The 15,203-nt window shown below is 36.3% G+C and overlaps 1 protein-coding gene across 2 annotated transcripts; it reads left to right on the forward strand.

Annotated features, from left to right (window-relative positions):
* Positions 1-1,976: 1,976 nt before the first annotated feature.
* alpk3b (alpha-kinase 3b) lies at positions 1,977-15,203 on the forward strand. Of its 2 annotated transcripts, none has more exons than XM_032561521.1 (15): positions 1,977-2,067; positions 2,506-2,618; positions 2,876-3,106; positions 4,144-4,265; positions 4,399-4,516; positions 5,127-6,360; positions 8,080-10,072; positions 11,450-11,597; positions 11,698-11,825; positions 11,917-11,952; positions 12,041-12,315; positions 12,533-12,621; positions 12,729-12,946; positions 14,113-14,161; positions 14,279-15,203. In XM_032561521.1, the coding sequence occupies exons 3-15, from the start codon at positions 2,979-2,981 to the stop codon at positions 14,598-14,600; spliced, it is 4,860 nt and encodes a 1,619-aa protein (XP_032417412.1). In that variant the 5' UTR covers positions 1,977-2,067; positions 2,506-2,618; positions 2,876-2,978; the 3' UTR covers positions 14,601-15,203. The 2 variants fall into 2 exon arrangements, with proteins under 2 accessions (XP_032417412.1, XP_032417413.1); XM_032561522.1 differs by lacking the exon at positions 1,977-2,067 and adding an exon at positions 2,268-2,331.

A 15,203-nucleotide genomic window follows, 5' to 3' on the forward strand; every position in this document is an offset into this window, starting at 1 on the left:
CTGGACACTCCTATGTCCAGTCATTATGCTAGTTTTATTCATTCTATCTCCAACTTCAGTTTTATTAGTTTGCAATAATTATAAACATATTCTAGTCTTCCTACAGTTAAGGACAGGTATGTTTTTTTTTAATCCAAGGATAAGGTTGATTTTTTAAACTTGAATGTCAGAGTGAAAAAATATAAACTTTTTCTCTTAGTTGCACTAATGATAGGAGACACAAAGGACAAGAGGTCTGGAAGTTGTGGTGACGCAACGAAGGGTCACCTTTTATTTCATATGAAAAATAAAATGTCAGTGAAAATGGAGATCTACATTTGGTCAGTCTGCTTCATGCATTTTAGTCAATCCTCGTCTCCACCAGACATCCCACACTCTGAACCGGTTCCTGTCCATTATCACTCAGGTTCTAATGACTGATTCCAACCATTTATATTCCCCCCTCAGGACCTGCATTCTATTTCTAATCGTGGACAATTATGTTTGCAAGAGACAGATAATGGCATAGAGCCAGAGGTATTCATCTCAGAAATCATTCTTCTTAGATGGTCTGGAGAAAGAGATTTTGGGAAGTGTTTTTTGTATAGCAAAAGATGAAACAATAGACATGCAAGGCTGAAAACCTGCACTTGCAGTGACCTTTGGTGATTTCATGTTTGCACATTGATTATTTACTTGGATCAGGATTTGTTCGCCAGAGATCACTTTAATAACAAATCAATCTTCTAGACTTCCAAAATGTTTTATAATTGTGTTTGTTTTGAAGTTTGTTTGTTTGTTTTATTTTTTAGATTTCTTTATATATAGCAGAACAAAATATTCAGCAACCTAAGACGTTCCCCTTTTGCTATATTTTATAAATATGTCTAAGTTTAGTAAAATGAGAAACCCACAATGTTCTGTTAATTCAGTTAGTATTTAATACAGCTGATTACAAATATATTGTTAAAATACAATGATGTGCTTTTTTTTAATTCAGCATATTATGAAACGTTAGCTCTTTGTGTCATGGGAAAACTTAACCCCCTTAATGTTAGAGAAAACTTAGGTTTTTATGACAATGGCTGCCCATCAATTAATCATTTGTAGATCAATAAGATCAATCATGCATTGATAACTTGCATCCATAGGTCACAAAAAGTCCAGTACTGAAAAGCCCCCCTGTTTGGATGCCTGTCCATCTCAAATGCACAAGCATGTGAGGCAATTGTTTTCTCCAACCCCTTACACAGGATGAGGCTCTGCATCTTATGCATGTCTATCATCATGGTATATGTGTGTGTTTGGATGTGGTGAGGCGTGTGTCCTGCGTTGCGTTGCAACTGATATCCATTTTTAGATATCAGTTGCTGTATCCATCTAAACAGTTGAAGTTACAATATGTAGATGCCACATCCAAAAAAGGGGTTTCCTTAATTTGTAAGTTGAAATCCTGCATTTTAGTTAATTTTGCTCATCAAGTTAAGTCTGAATATCAGCTCCCTGGAAAGAAAGGTGGAAAATTTTGGAGCTACAAAAGCGGATGAAGGGTCAATGGAGCAAATCAATTTAAATAGATGAAAGGAGGGCACATACGTATGTGTAACCTGATGAGTGGAATCGGACAGACATCTTTAAACTTGATAGGCAGAGCTCAGGAAGGCGTAAGTCATGGGAGAACCAGTGCCAGTCGGTCAGCAGCTGATGTTGTTGTGGAGTCTGTTTACCGAGTAAGACATAATATAATATAATATAATATAATATAATATAATATAATATAATATAATATAATATAATATAATATAATATAGTATAATATAATATAATGTAATATAATATAATTAATATAATATTTTTTTGTTGTGTGTTGTCACACAGATCTACAAAACTCACGTAACACTCATCAGTGATATGTATATAATTTGGTGTGCGTGTGTGTGTGTGTGTGTGCTTGGTTGCAAAAAGATAAGAGCTCTTAGCTTTTTTGGCGGTGGCATCTGTCTATATAAGGCTGTTCTATTCCTGCTGCCTTTCCTCTGGGAACCCAGTGCAATTGTCAACCACTGGACAATGCAGCTACAAAACATGGTAGGCTCTCTCTATTATGTTCTATTTTTAAAAGAGGTGAACTTGGAAAGATCACTTAAAACTATAGAATCTCTGACTTCAATTTGACATGGGTCAAGTTTTCATTTTAATTGAAAAGCTCTAGTGATTGTTTGTTACCTTTAAAAAGTATTAGCGCATAAGGACTAATCACACGTCTCCCCTTTTCTCTTAGTAAGTTATCCACTACCATCAGAACCAATAAAAAAAAATTTCATGCATTTTCAATCCTTTCTTATTTTTCAGGTAATGAAAAATTAGAGCGTTAAAACATTTGGTACATCATCATGTTTGTGGAAAACCAGATTTTTTTTATCTTGCACTTTCAATACAAGACTTGCTATTTAATTGATGTCATATAGCATTTTTCTGTTGCCTAAGGTTTGACCAAGTGTGTTCTGCATTTGTGCCTATTTGCAGGCCGACTATAAATAGTCCAGAAGGCTACGCATGCTCGTGTTTGATTGGAAATTGCAGCGCCTTAAGTCAGTGTGGTGGAGTATCTGTCATAGGAGGGAATGACACTCAGAATGGTGAGTTACAAAATAATATATAATTATAAAGTCTTTAGTGACAATAGCAAAAGGAGCAAAGTGTAGAGAAAATATGTATGTTTTACTCCACAGAGCATCTTGTGAGAATGATCAGTTTTTAGTAGCAGACAATGGGAAAATCTGATGTTTTAATGTTGTTTCATGTTACAACTTGGAGCAATCTACTTTTTTGGGTTGCGTAGGATAGTACATTCAATGTAGTTTTTATGTTTTTCTTTTCTTTTCTCATTCAAAAGGTTGAGTTGATGTCTTTTGGAAGCTGCAAGGTGAAGAAATAAACTCCAAAACCTATTCTGAAGGACATTTTCTATCTGAACAGCATTTTTTTAAATATAAGTAATGGGTTCACGGAGGACAGCAGCACTTTCCGCTTTTGGGAATGGACGGTCCAGCAATGGGAATAATGTCAGTGGGAGAAGCCGGCCCAGTGGCTGTAGCTACCTCTCCAACGTGAGGCCAGAAAACAGGTACAGATTCTTGACAATCTCTCAATTATGCATCGCTGGTGAACTATTTCTGGTGAGATGAGCTAATGCATCCATAATTCAGGATTTTTCTAAGACGAAGTCAGCACTTTATATTTCACCGTTTGTTGCCATGGTACCTCACAGTTTAAATAAGCTGCAAATTGAGATTGGGATCTCAGTTATGTACCATGGGCCCAATTTCAAGCATTCGCAGAAGCGTAAGCATTGACAGATTTGCTGGTAGCCCCAGTGGAGTTGTACTTTATTTTTGTCAATAGATAAATAGCATGTTTCAGAAAAAAAGTCCTCTCTTTGGATAATACCAAAAACTTTTATCACTATTAGGAGCATTATGTTTGCTGTGCTTAAAGACTCAGATAAATGTTTATCTCTTTTCCTTGACTGACAACTGTTAACATGTTATTTTCAGCTACTTCTAGTCATTTTTTATGTTAAATAAATGCAAACTATTACCAGGATGCATACCTCAATTTGGATCTGTATGAGCTGTGTCTTCCATATATCCACATAGCAATAGTGGCCTATATAGAGCACTTACATTTTATTTTCAGTAGTTTATATCAAATGGACTGCTTAGTTCTTTCACAGAAAACACAGCTGCATACTCACAATTGCACATAATTTCACAAATATGGAATATAGCTAAATATTGATGGTTCTTCTTTTTGTTCCCTGAGAATGAGAATATTTTTCTTCCTTCATCTTTTTCTGCAATTACAGACATGTCACAACAATGACATTTGCACTCCCCTTAGGGATGTTGCAAAAATGTTTTAATCAAATGTCTCTGAGCTGAACTGGTTTTATTGATGAATTTGATGAAACAATATGAATTAATGAGGTCTTGAGATGACACACTTTGTGTTTTAATTTTAGGTTTGTATTCATCTGATATGACGTTAGTGAGTTTGGACAGCTGTGATTTGGTCTAATGGTCTGGGCATTACTTTTAGTTCCTCTGCCTGAAAACAAACATAGAAACATAATTAGTGAGCAATTTCCCATTTCTTGCGCAGGAGCACACTCTGCAGCGTAATGGCACAGTTAGCTGAAGAAGTGCCGCCCTCCTTCTTGACTACTTTGAAATCAAGAGCTGTGTCTGAAAGCTGCAATGTAAAGTTTGCCTGTGTGGTTACAGGTATGACTTCACACAAAGACACAACATAGTAACAGCACGTTTAAAACACAATGAGCTTAAGGTGTCTGAAAAAGTAAATAAGTTCTTATTCAGAAATTATGAAATTTAATGTGCTTTTTGTCTCTTTTCGTAGGACATCCTGTCCCTCAAATTACCTGGTATAAGGATGACAAGCAGATGGATAGATACTGTGGGCTGCCTAAATATGAAATATTCCACAATGGACAAAATCATTCCCTGCACATATACAAGTATTTATATCCAGCACTTATTTAATTAAGATATTATAAAGGTCAGAATTATATTAAGCTTTCACATGAATAAATAAGAACCATAAAGCCTCCGCTATCCAGGTTAATACGGACCACAGGATTTGTTTCATTTAACAAAAGATGCTGAAGCTAAAAAGGTAAAACTGAATGTCAAGAATAAGAGCTATATAAAAGTGAAAAGTGTAAAGAAAAATTAAGCTGAATTAAACTTTATTCAAACTCCATGTAATTCCTTATGCAGGGGCTTAAACAGTTCATTCACATATTTTTATGTAAAGCTTTGCATATATTATTGGTAATAATGGTAGAAGAAATATCACCATGAGCTAGTTTAAGATGTAAATAAATTTTTTAGACATGTTGAAGCAAACTGTTAATGCCCGTCAACAATTTTACGCCATTTGATGCATTCAGTGGTATTTTATTTTGAAGATAATTTATACATATCCTCAGCACTTCTAGTTGTCCTAGTATATTGCATTCTAAAGTTAATTCTGCCTCTGAAAGTGTACCCCTTAAATAAGACGTATGTGTCTGTCTTGATGTTGATAATAATCTACTTGTTCATGTGATCTTAATAAATCCACAGTTGCACTATGGATGATGCAGCTATCTACCAGGCTTCTGCAATCAATAGTAAAGGAATTGTTTCCTGCTCGGGGGTCCTAGAGGTTGGCGAAATGAACGAGTTCAAGATCCACCAGCGGTACTTTGCCAAGCTCAAGCAAAAGGTTGAAAACAAATGCAAGGAAACGCAGGGAAAAGAAAACCTGGAGCCACTGCGAACCATCAGCCCAGACCGAACCCAGAGGAAACGCCGCTCAACAATGGAGGCCTTTGTCAGCACACCAAGCCCCATAGAGGATGAAGGAAGTGAAGAGATCCATCAGGCAGAAGGTCTGGAAACTGAATGTATGTTACAGAAGGGCAATGATGAGGAGGTCTATAAAAATTCAAACCCTGACATAAAGGAAGCTGTGTGTGCTAAGACAACTGGACATATAAACAATGACCCTGGCAATAAGAGTAGAACATACATGTATGATCCTGATCATAAGATTTTTACCTCTCAACAACCAAAATCTCCTTTTGTCATGAAGAAGATTAAAATTTCCGACAGTGCAACACCTGTAAAACCAGAAAGTTTTGGTGAAAGGAAGATGATGGAAGATGATACTTCTTCTGCAGCTCCAATCTGCACAAAGACTGTTCAAGCTGGTAGAAATTCAGAGGAAGTCATGGAAGTAGAAAGCATTGTCAGTTCATCTCTTACAAATACTAACTCAAAAAACATAAAAGGGGAACATGGAATATTAGCAAAAGAAGATGGATTGTTCATTAAGAACCCTTCAAAAGATGGAAATGTGTTTAATAAAAGGAAAGTGCCTTCACAACGAGAAATTATCCCTACATCAGAGTTCTCTATTCCTGCATCTCCAAGCCCTACGGTGTCAGAAATAGAAGGCAAAAAAATAGCCAAGCACACAAATGAAGGGAGTTACAAAGAAACTGAAAAATGTTTGGAGAAACAGAAACAGGTTCCTCACATTGTGCCTGCACAAAACAAGTCAAGTAATAAATCAAGACTTCTAAGCATTGCAAAGGAGGACACTGATAAAACCGGACATGTTGCAACACTGGATACCAACGTAAAGTCAAACACATCACTGGATGGTTCTGGTTTTAGGGAGCTGGTGGACACACCATGTGACACAGGGGCTGTTTCACTTCAATGCCCGTGTGAATGGGCTGAGAGTCTGCTGCCTGAGAAAGAGACAAGCCCCTGCCAAAAAAAGGAGTCTCAACCAGCAGTGCCAAGTGAGGTGAGTTAACATTTTTCACATGAGATCATAGCGGCTTTATGCCGGCAGCACAGACCCCATCAGCAACACAAGCATCCTAGTGATATTAATAGCTTTTACAAGCATGCCCTGTTCTGGGTAATGAGCTTTAAATGACGCACATGTTGAAAGCTGGAGCAGTTGTGTTGATGCAAAACATGGTCTGATGGTTGGCTTTGTGCTCTTATTCTGATAGAAATTTTAGATTTTGTAACCCGTAAAGGGACTGCAGATGCAAATTAGCTTATGCTATAATCTGGTAGAGCTCATGAAATGGTGACATTTATGTTTGAGTTGTACATTGTCCTTTAAATAAAAATTTGTAATAATAATAATAATAATAATAATAATAATGATCATTATTATTATATAATAATAATAATGATCATTATTATTGATCATTATAATGATCATAATAATAATGATAATATTGATCATTATAATGATCATAATAATAATGATCATTATTATTATATAATAATAATAATGATCATTATTATTATTATTGTTATTATTGTTATTTAATATTATTACTATTTTATATTATTATTATTATTATTATTATTATTATTATTATTATTGCTATTGATGTTGTTGTTGTTGTTATTATTAAGATGCTGGCAATAAATTGCATAATCCCAACATTCATACTGAAGGACCGGTGAAAAATACCAAAAAATATTGTAAATATTAAATGTATAATATATGCCTGGACTAAATTTGTCAAAAATATCATTAAAGTATAATTTTTAGATTTAATTATAATATTTTTAAGCTACAGACATGAGACATAACACAATGAGTCTTATAAGGCTCTGTATATTAAAAATAGGTTTTTATTGTCTTTAGTAACATTCAAGTTAGATGTTTTTCCGTAAATGTAGCCAAAGACACATGTTTAGTTTTTCTTTTCCAATTGAAAATGATAAATGTAATCTAAATTAACAAAACACAAAGGTTGTCATTGATTGAGAATGGATTTCTACAGTACACTGCTTATGCAATCGCCTCAACCTCATCTGCATAGTGTGAGCTGAGACAAAGCACCACATGGCAAGAAAGCTACTTAAAATAATTCACATTCCTTTGTGGCCACCATACATTTAAAATAGGAACCTTCCTTTTGAATATGCTTATAGATGTCAGTTTAGTTAGGAGTGGAAAGATAAATGCAAAGGGTAAAAATTTTGATGTGAGTTCAGAGTTCAGATCTTGGACTTTACTATATTTAATCCATTCATGATACACTGAGACACGGAAAAGTCTTTAAAAAAGGAATCTAAGTCTAAAACGTTTATTTTACAAACACACATGTACTTGGCAGGTCAGTATCGTAGGGTAATTTTTAAATAATCTTTATGTATAGTGGTGTGAATATCCTTGTCCTAAAACCTACTTGAAAAATACTAGATAAAAAGCAAAATATGTTGTTACTTTTAAACAGTGAATTATTTTGTTGCAATGCTCTATTAATACTTACACTGTCTGAATCAGTATGTTAAAGGTAAATTTACCAACCTGAATTGGTTTAGAAATTAGTCCAATGTAGCACATTGGACATCAAAATGTTTTCCTTCAAATTTCTTTCCTTCTACGTTGTGGATTGCTGTGTGGCTGTTTTTAAATATGCATGTGTTTATTTATGTCAAGCAAAGCCAGAGATAAAGGAATAAGTATTTACGGCTTGTATTATATCCCAAGGTTACAAAGGCCGACGCAGACATGAACTGGAATGATGCACCTGTCGGCCTTAAGCTACCACTCAACCAGCACAACATATACTCAGAGCTGCCACAAAAGACAGATGACATGCTGACCTCTCCTTTGTCCAGTAGTCCTCAAACAATCACTGATGAAATAGCACAGGATGCATCGGATGCTTCCAGGAAACCAAATGGAAGCTGTTCACCCATTTTTACTCGCTTACAGAAGTCTGCACATGAAATCCCTAGTTGTAGTGAGAGCATCCCGCAGTGTAATGTTGCTGTCACCCAGCAAAGCCAAGTGGATACAGCTATAAAAACCTTTGACGGGACAGAAATACAAGAAGAGAAGTTAAAGGTTGGTGAGGTGGGTAAGTTCAAAGTTCAGACTGTCAGGGGGACTCGAACTGAGAAGATACTGGAAGTGGAGACGAGTAGTCTACATGAAAAAGCTAACTCACAAAAGACCAAAGATGTAGGGAAAAAAGAAAAAGCTGCATATTCTCGTATTGTTGATGCTAAGAAGAGTCAATCCACACATTGTGAGGATTCGAAGGAAGGTCGACTTGAGACTGCTACCCAAAAACAACTTCCTGAAAACACAAATAAACCTAAAGACACAATGACATTCACAAAAATACCCAAAACCGAATCCAAAGTTATTTCTGTTGCTGAACTTTTAAGATCTCAAATAAAGGCTCTCAAGTTGACACAAGACAATCCAGTCTCCAACATGCCTGTCCACTCCAAGTTAACAAAAGATCCTTTGATAAAGGATAAAAAAGTATGTCAGCAAGCAAGAGAGGAATCCAAAAAATGTAAACCAGAGGTGGAGACTATCAAGACTAAAAATGAAACTGAGACAAGCACTGACAGAGTGCCTGAAATGAACCTAAAGGAAACACTCATGAAGGTCTATCAGCAGCTCAATGAAAAGGAACAGGAACATGTTCTGACTTCAAATGAAACTTCAACAACTATTCAAACTTTATACACACCTGTTGTGGTCCCTTCTACCTTTTTCAAGGAAACTCACACAGCAACAGATATAAACATGATCCATGGAAGAGTGGATAAAAGTAATGAAGATGTTATGGACACCAGTCAGGAAACTGTGGTTCCTTTAAAAGATTATTCTATTATTTCTTGGTCTGAGAGTAAAAATGTAAACAGCTGTCCCCTTTCTTTACCTTCAGAGGATGGATTTATTAAAGAAATTCAGTCAATTTCAAATCCACCTGAAACTAGTCTTCAGAAATCTGGGTCTCTAATTACAGCAGCACATATGGAGAATAACATTCAAAAGGAACAGGGTACAGTTCTGGAACACACTAGCGGAGGAACTGTTCAAGTTCCCAATATGGCAACACCAATTTCACAAAAACAGCTCAACGATAAATTAGAAAGAGTTTCTGAGCAATACAAAATGGAGAAACCTATAGCTAATTCTTTTCAGACCTTGCAAGCATATCATCAATCTGAACATGAATTTAGTTTAAATAGGCAAGTAAAGGATATTCTTCCTACAGAGCAGGAGAACTTAGTGGTTAAAGAAGGTGTGAGACCTGACCCGTTTAACATTTTAACTCCAGAGTTCACACCACTGTTAAAGAAGATTGATTTTATTTCACCGATTCCTTCTGCTACTCCACAAGAGCTAGCCTCTGGGGCACGTCGCAAAATCCCAACATCTAATGCAAAAACAGAGGAGGCTCAAGAGTCAACATCACCCACTAATAGCCAAACTCAGAAAAGAGAGATGCCTGGTCATAGCAGCAAGCTCTCAGCAAGCTCTGTGTCTCCAAGCCTGTCACGACGGTCACCGTTACTGCACCCCGCAGAAGAGCAAACATCTGTGGAAGAAAGGCAATCTCCACTTTTGACCAGAAAGAAGATGGCTTCTGAAACTCAAATACAAACCCAACGGTGTACTGAAAAGATCCTCACCGAGGGGAAACCTACAGAGAAGGACAAACATAACCCATTCAAAGGTAAAGTGGAAAATGAAATGACCTAATCTTTTTAAATGCTTCTATAATAGTAGCTGCTCTTACAGAAAAGGGGATGCCATCAAAGGTAGTTTTGTAATACAGATAGATCTGCTAGAGAAATAAGCTCTCACATTTTTGCTTTTGGGAAAAAAATATTACACAGGGATAAATATGTACTAAGAGGATGCAGATAATGGTGCATGAAAAGAGCGCCACTTTTGATCCTAAGCTAGCAGCAGCAACTACAGGTATCACAGATGTTGTCCCATCCCAGTGAACTGGTCAATAAGAGATTTAAGCTCCCTCTGCAAATCAGTTTGTTCAATATATAAACTGAAAGGATTTCGCTGAATTGGTCCACACACAAAAAATTCCAGTAGTCTTTTGCTAGCAAAGACACAAAACTAAAAACACATTTTAATCTATTGAAATCAATGATTAACACTACCAGCCTTATACAACACACACAACTGTCTCATAACAAATCATCTTTTAACTACACAATGTTTGTGTAATTGAGTGAAGGTTGTTATAATGTTTTGTTTTCTATTGACTTTTAATGATGGTACATCACTGTCAGCTTACTACTTTTGCACAAAATCATTTGGAATCCAGAGTCATTGGATTCTATGCAGGCAATAGAGATTAAGGTGCTATTTGGAAATGTTTTTTATTAAGATTTTGGGTTTAGTTGTCATCTTAATCAGCACATTTTAGAAAAATCAATATCTCAATGTATTTTTCTCTATCTAAATTAATTCTTGTCTATTTTTACGGATTACAGTTTTCACACATTTTGTCACAAGATTGTGTCCAAAATGTTTTTTCACACCTGGTTGGCAGAAAGGCTGTAAAACGGATGTAGATCTTCTCTATTTTTTAGCTCTTTTCCATTGTTTATATACAGATAAACAATCATGGGTTGTCATCATTAGGATATGTGTATGCCCCCAGTGTTTTTATATCTCACAGATGCTTGTTACATTAATCATACAAACATTAACTTGGAGCTTTACTTGCTTTAATTAAAGAAGTTGCAACACAGTATATATGGTAGTGCAGAGCTTAACAATAATCCATGAACTCACTGCTGTCTCCTACATAGAGTTTGTATACTATTAACATGGATCTAGGCATTGTTTCAGTGTGCTCAAGTTTCTTCACTGTTCAGAAAAAAAGGATGAAATTGTAACTGGTAATTAAAGGATTTTGGGTGTTTCTGTGTTGGCTGAAAATTGATCCCATCTCTCGCCTAGAGACTTCCATGAGCAAAATTTACTATGAGTTCATCCTTGCAAAAACAAAGATTGCATATTGCAAACATGCCCAACTAAGGGGGGATTTTCACTGTGTGCTCTGTGTCATGGTTCTCTCCAGCTCCTCAGGTTATCCGTAAGATCAGGGCTGAAGCCTTTGCAGATGGCTCAGGACACTTGAGACTGTGGTGCCAGTTCTTTAATGTTCTTAGTGACTCAAACATCAAGTGGTACAAAGATGAAGAGGAGATTGCACAGGTTAAAAAAAAGTAAGTTCATCACAATATGTTAAAAAGAATGTTTTTTTAATTATTATTTTGTTTCAGATGGTTTAGAAACATCATAAAATGTTTGTTGTCTGTTTTCTAGTGCAGGGGATGAGACCCAGGTCAATCTGGCCATTGTTCAGGCATCGTGTAAAGACTCAGGAGTTTACGGATGCTCAATAACCAATGAATATGGTTCTGATACCACAGACTTTCTACTTAGTGCTGATAGTATGTATACTATCAAAAGTAATATTTCTATGATAGATTTATTATTTGCCACAAGACATGTCTAATCAGTCTTCCCCACTTTATTTTTCAGTTTTGGCTGGAATGTCTCTGCGTGAGGACCTTGGTGGTAAGATCAGATTTATGTAGCTTGTTTAAATATTTATTTTTCTGTTTGTTTTTTTTCAATAAACCTCTGTTTATTACTGTTTACACAGTTGGGGAGGAAATTGAAATGACCCCCCTCATGTTCAACAAGGGACTGGCGGATTCAGGCATCTGGGGCAACAAATTCTTTGGACGTATAATAATGACGGAATCACAAATTGGAGATAGCTGTTCCAATAAAATCTGGAGAGCTAAAGTCATTTACGGTCTTGAGCCTGTTTTTGAGTCTGGTAACACATGCATAATTAAAATACGCAGCCCTATCACCTATGCAGGCAAGGAGGAAAGCTTGCTCATAGAAAGGAACCAGCACATCATGAAACAGGTATCTGAAAAAGTGGAATTTTGTGTATTATTCTTACCATCCTAGATTCAAAAACATCACACAGTACACCAGGAGTTTTAACATTAAAGGAAGCCAGGTGTCATGTCTGCCACCCACACAGGATTATTGTGATACTAATCTACTTAATCTTAAATAAAAATTATACAGAAGGTTTTGCTAATCTTTTACTGGCTGTGATGCTATGTTTTCTATACAGGAGTGTAGAAATCAGAACTTGGCACGGGAATACTGCAAAATCTTCAGTGCGGAGGCGAGGGTCATAGAAAACTTTGGACCCCCTCTGGAGTGAGCAACATCAATTTTTAGTCTTGATAATAAACCATCAGATGCTCTTAAAACTTTCCTGAAAGTTGTTCCCACTCTGATCTTATTTATCCTCTCTTCCTATACAGGATAATTCCAGTGTACTTGATGTACAGACCAGCAAACCCAGTCCCCTATGCCACAGTGGAAACTGATCTGATTGGAGTCTATAAGAAATACTCTGTAATGGATAATACGGGGAGAATAGACATCAAGACTGGTTCTGAAGTAGAGCAGAAGTGCTGTGCATTGCAGCACTGGATTTTTCAGTGGACTGCTGGCAATTTGCTTCTCACTCGCCTGGAAGGTGAGCTGACACCCAACTTCAATGGTGCAATGTGGAGTTTTACATACACTCACTGGCCACTTTGTTAGGTATCCCTTCCTGGTACTGGGTTGGCCCCCATTTTGCCTTAATTATTTGTGGATATATTCAGCAAGGCGCCTTTATTAAAAATGGATTCTAGATAATGTTGACATCATAGCATCATGCATTTACTGCAGATTTATTGACTGCACATTAATTGGATTGAGGTCTGATGACTATGGAGGTTATTGTTGTACAGTAGCTCATTCTTTTATTCAACAATTCTGTGACTTGATGCATTTTCCTACATGAAATAACCAGCAGGAGATGGAGACACTGTGATCACAGTGTCTGGATTGATACAACAGCAGATCCATGTTTTCATTTTATTCATGCTAAATTTTGACCCCACCATCTAAATGTTGCAGCTGAAATTGAGTGATCAGATTTTAATGTTGTCCCAATCTGGTATGATCCAATTTTGTGAGATTGAGTGTGGTCTTGGTTTTCTATTCATAGTAGATAGTAAACGCATGTGGTGTGCTCTGCTGCTGCAGCAGTCCATCTGTTTCAGGGTTGTTGAGTGTGATTATATTTGGCATCCCTTCGTTACATTTGTGTTTTTTGTTATGTTCTCCTTTCTATGAACTGGAACCAGTCAGCATTCATCTTTGACCTTTAACTCAAGTCATATTGATCTCCCCAGTTGCTGCTCACTGGATATTTTTCTTCTTTTTCAGACCATTCTCAATAAAATTTGTAATATGTTTGTGGGTGAAAATCCCAGTAAATCACCAGTGTCTAAAGTTCTTACATCACATTTAAAGTTCCATTGATCAGCCATTTCAAACAAAAGCCATGCATGCACAAATTCCTAGTACTATTATGCATCACAAACCATATCAGAATTCTTGCTAAAGTGTTTTTTTAACACAAACAATTGTAAAGCAAAAACTTTAAGAGCAAATTTTCAAACTTGATTTTAGTAATGTTTTTATCCACTCACTGTTGAGAGACATGTGCCCAGTGTTCTATTCAAATGCATTATATTTCACATTTTCCAGTATCATGTTGTGTAGCAATAATTTCCTGAGCATATCTGTTACATCTAAACATGCTTACCAAACAGCAGAAAAATCAAGCTTCTGTTTGGTTTCATTTTGCAGGTGTTGACACCAAGATCACCAATGTCGGTGTTTCAGCCAAATCAACAGGGTAAATATACGTGTGTAATGCTTTTGCAAATTATGCTCTGAGAACCTTGTTTTACAGGTAATTAGCATTTGCACAAATCATCACTGCAGCCTTTCTGTGTTCTGTGTTATGCTGCAGGCACCAGGGTTTATGCGTTGAAGGAAAGCCCAAGGTTTTTGATCAGTTTGTCCTGCAGCACAAGTGCAACTACTTCTGTGGCCTGCTTGGGCTGAGGTCTTTGAAGGTCATGGACTTTTTAAGCACCCCAACAAAGCTAAAAGGCTCTAAGAGCCCATTACTGCAGCGCAAAAAGGCTGTGCCCTCTTCCAGCCCTCAAACCAGCAGAAAAGCTGCTGTTAGCCCCAGGATGCCCAGGAAGGCTGAACTTGAAGGCAGCAAGAGTTCTTCGAATCAAAAAGATTCTGATGCTCCCAACGTAGTGAATGCAGTGCAGACCTGACATCTTGGCAGATCTTGCATTAAAACTAGTACCACTTCAGAAGTCCCCAAAGGAAGTTAGAATAGTTTTCATAATTATTTGTAATAATATTTAATTTTTATCATATACCATTCCTTGCCCTATGATTCTTGCTGTGGACAATATTTTTTTATATGCTGCATTTTATATTTTTAATTCAGTTATTTAATAAGAAGTGTAGTCCTTTATGAATTTGTTGTTTTGTTAGTTAAACACCAGATTGTAGAAGCCTAACTCGGGTCAGTATCTTTACTACAAAAATGTAAAATTAATCAAACTGAAGCTGTTTTACATGTTATACATTTATGACTGTTACTGACAGCTTAAGAAGTAAAAATATATGCAGTATGTATAGCCTACAAAGCATCAGAAAGCATATGAAGCAGACCTGGGGTCAACCATTTTTTGCTTATAAAAATGTAAGCTTATTCAGCTTTAGATGGTACTGTTTTACAGGTGATGTGATTATTGGGTTTTATTTTGCAACCTGAGCTGTTTTCTTGCTACTCTACTTTGCACTTTGTATTTTTAAGAACTGACTCTTGAATGTAACACACTATGCAATAAAATATATAATGAAACCCA

The sequence above is a fragment of the Xiphophorus hellerii genome, chromosome 4, assembly GCF_003331165.1.
Source record: "Xiphophorus hellerii strain 12219 chromosome 4, Xiphophorus_hellerii-4.1, whole genome shotgun sequence".
NCBI lineage: Eukaryota > Metazoa > Chordata > Actinopteri > Cyprinodontiformes > Poeciliidae > Xiphophorus > Xiphophorus hellerii.

What these genes read in the sequence shown, in the direction of transcription:
- alpk3b (XM_032561521.1), top strand. Translation starts at nt 2,979, where the DNA reads ATGGGTTCACGGAGGACAGCAGCACTTTCCGCTTTTGGGAATGGACGG. An exon ending in CAAACATAACCCATTCAAAG is followed by an intron (nt 10,073 to 11,449) that starts GTAAAGTGGAAA and finishes GGTTCTCTCCAG; the next exon opens with CTCCTCAGGTTATCCGTAAG. An exon ending in ACCAGCACATCATGAAACAG is followed by an intron (nt 12,316 to 12,532) that starts GTATCTGAAAAA and finishes TTTTCTATACAG; the next exon opens with GAGTGTAGAAATCAGAACTT.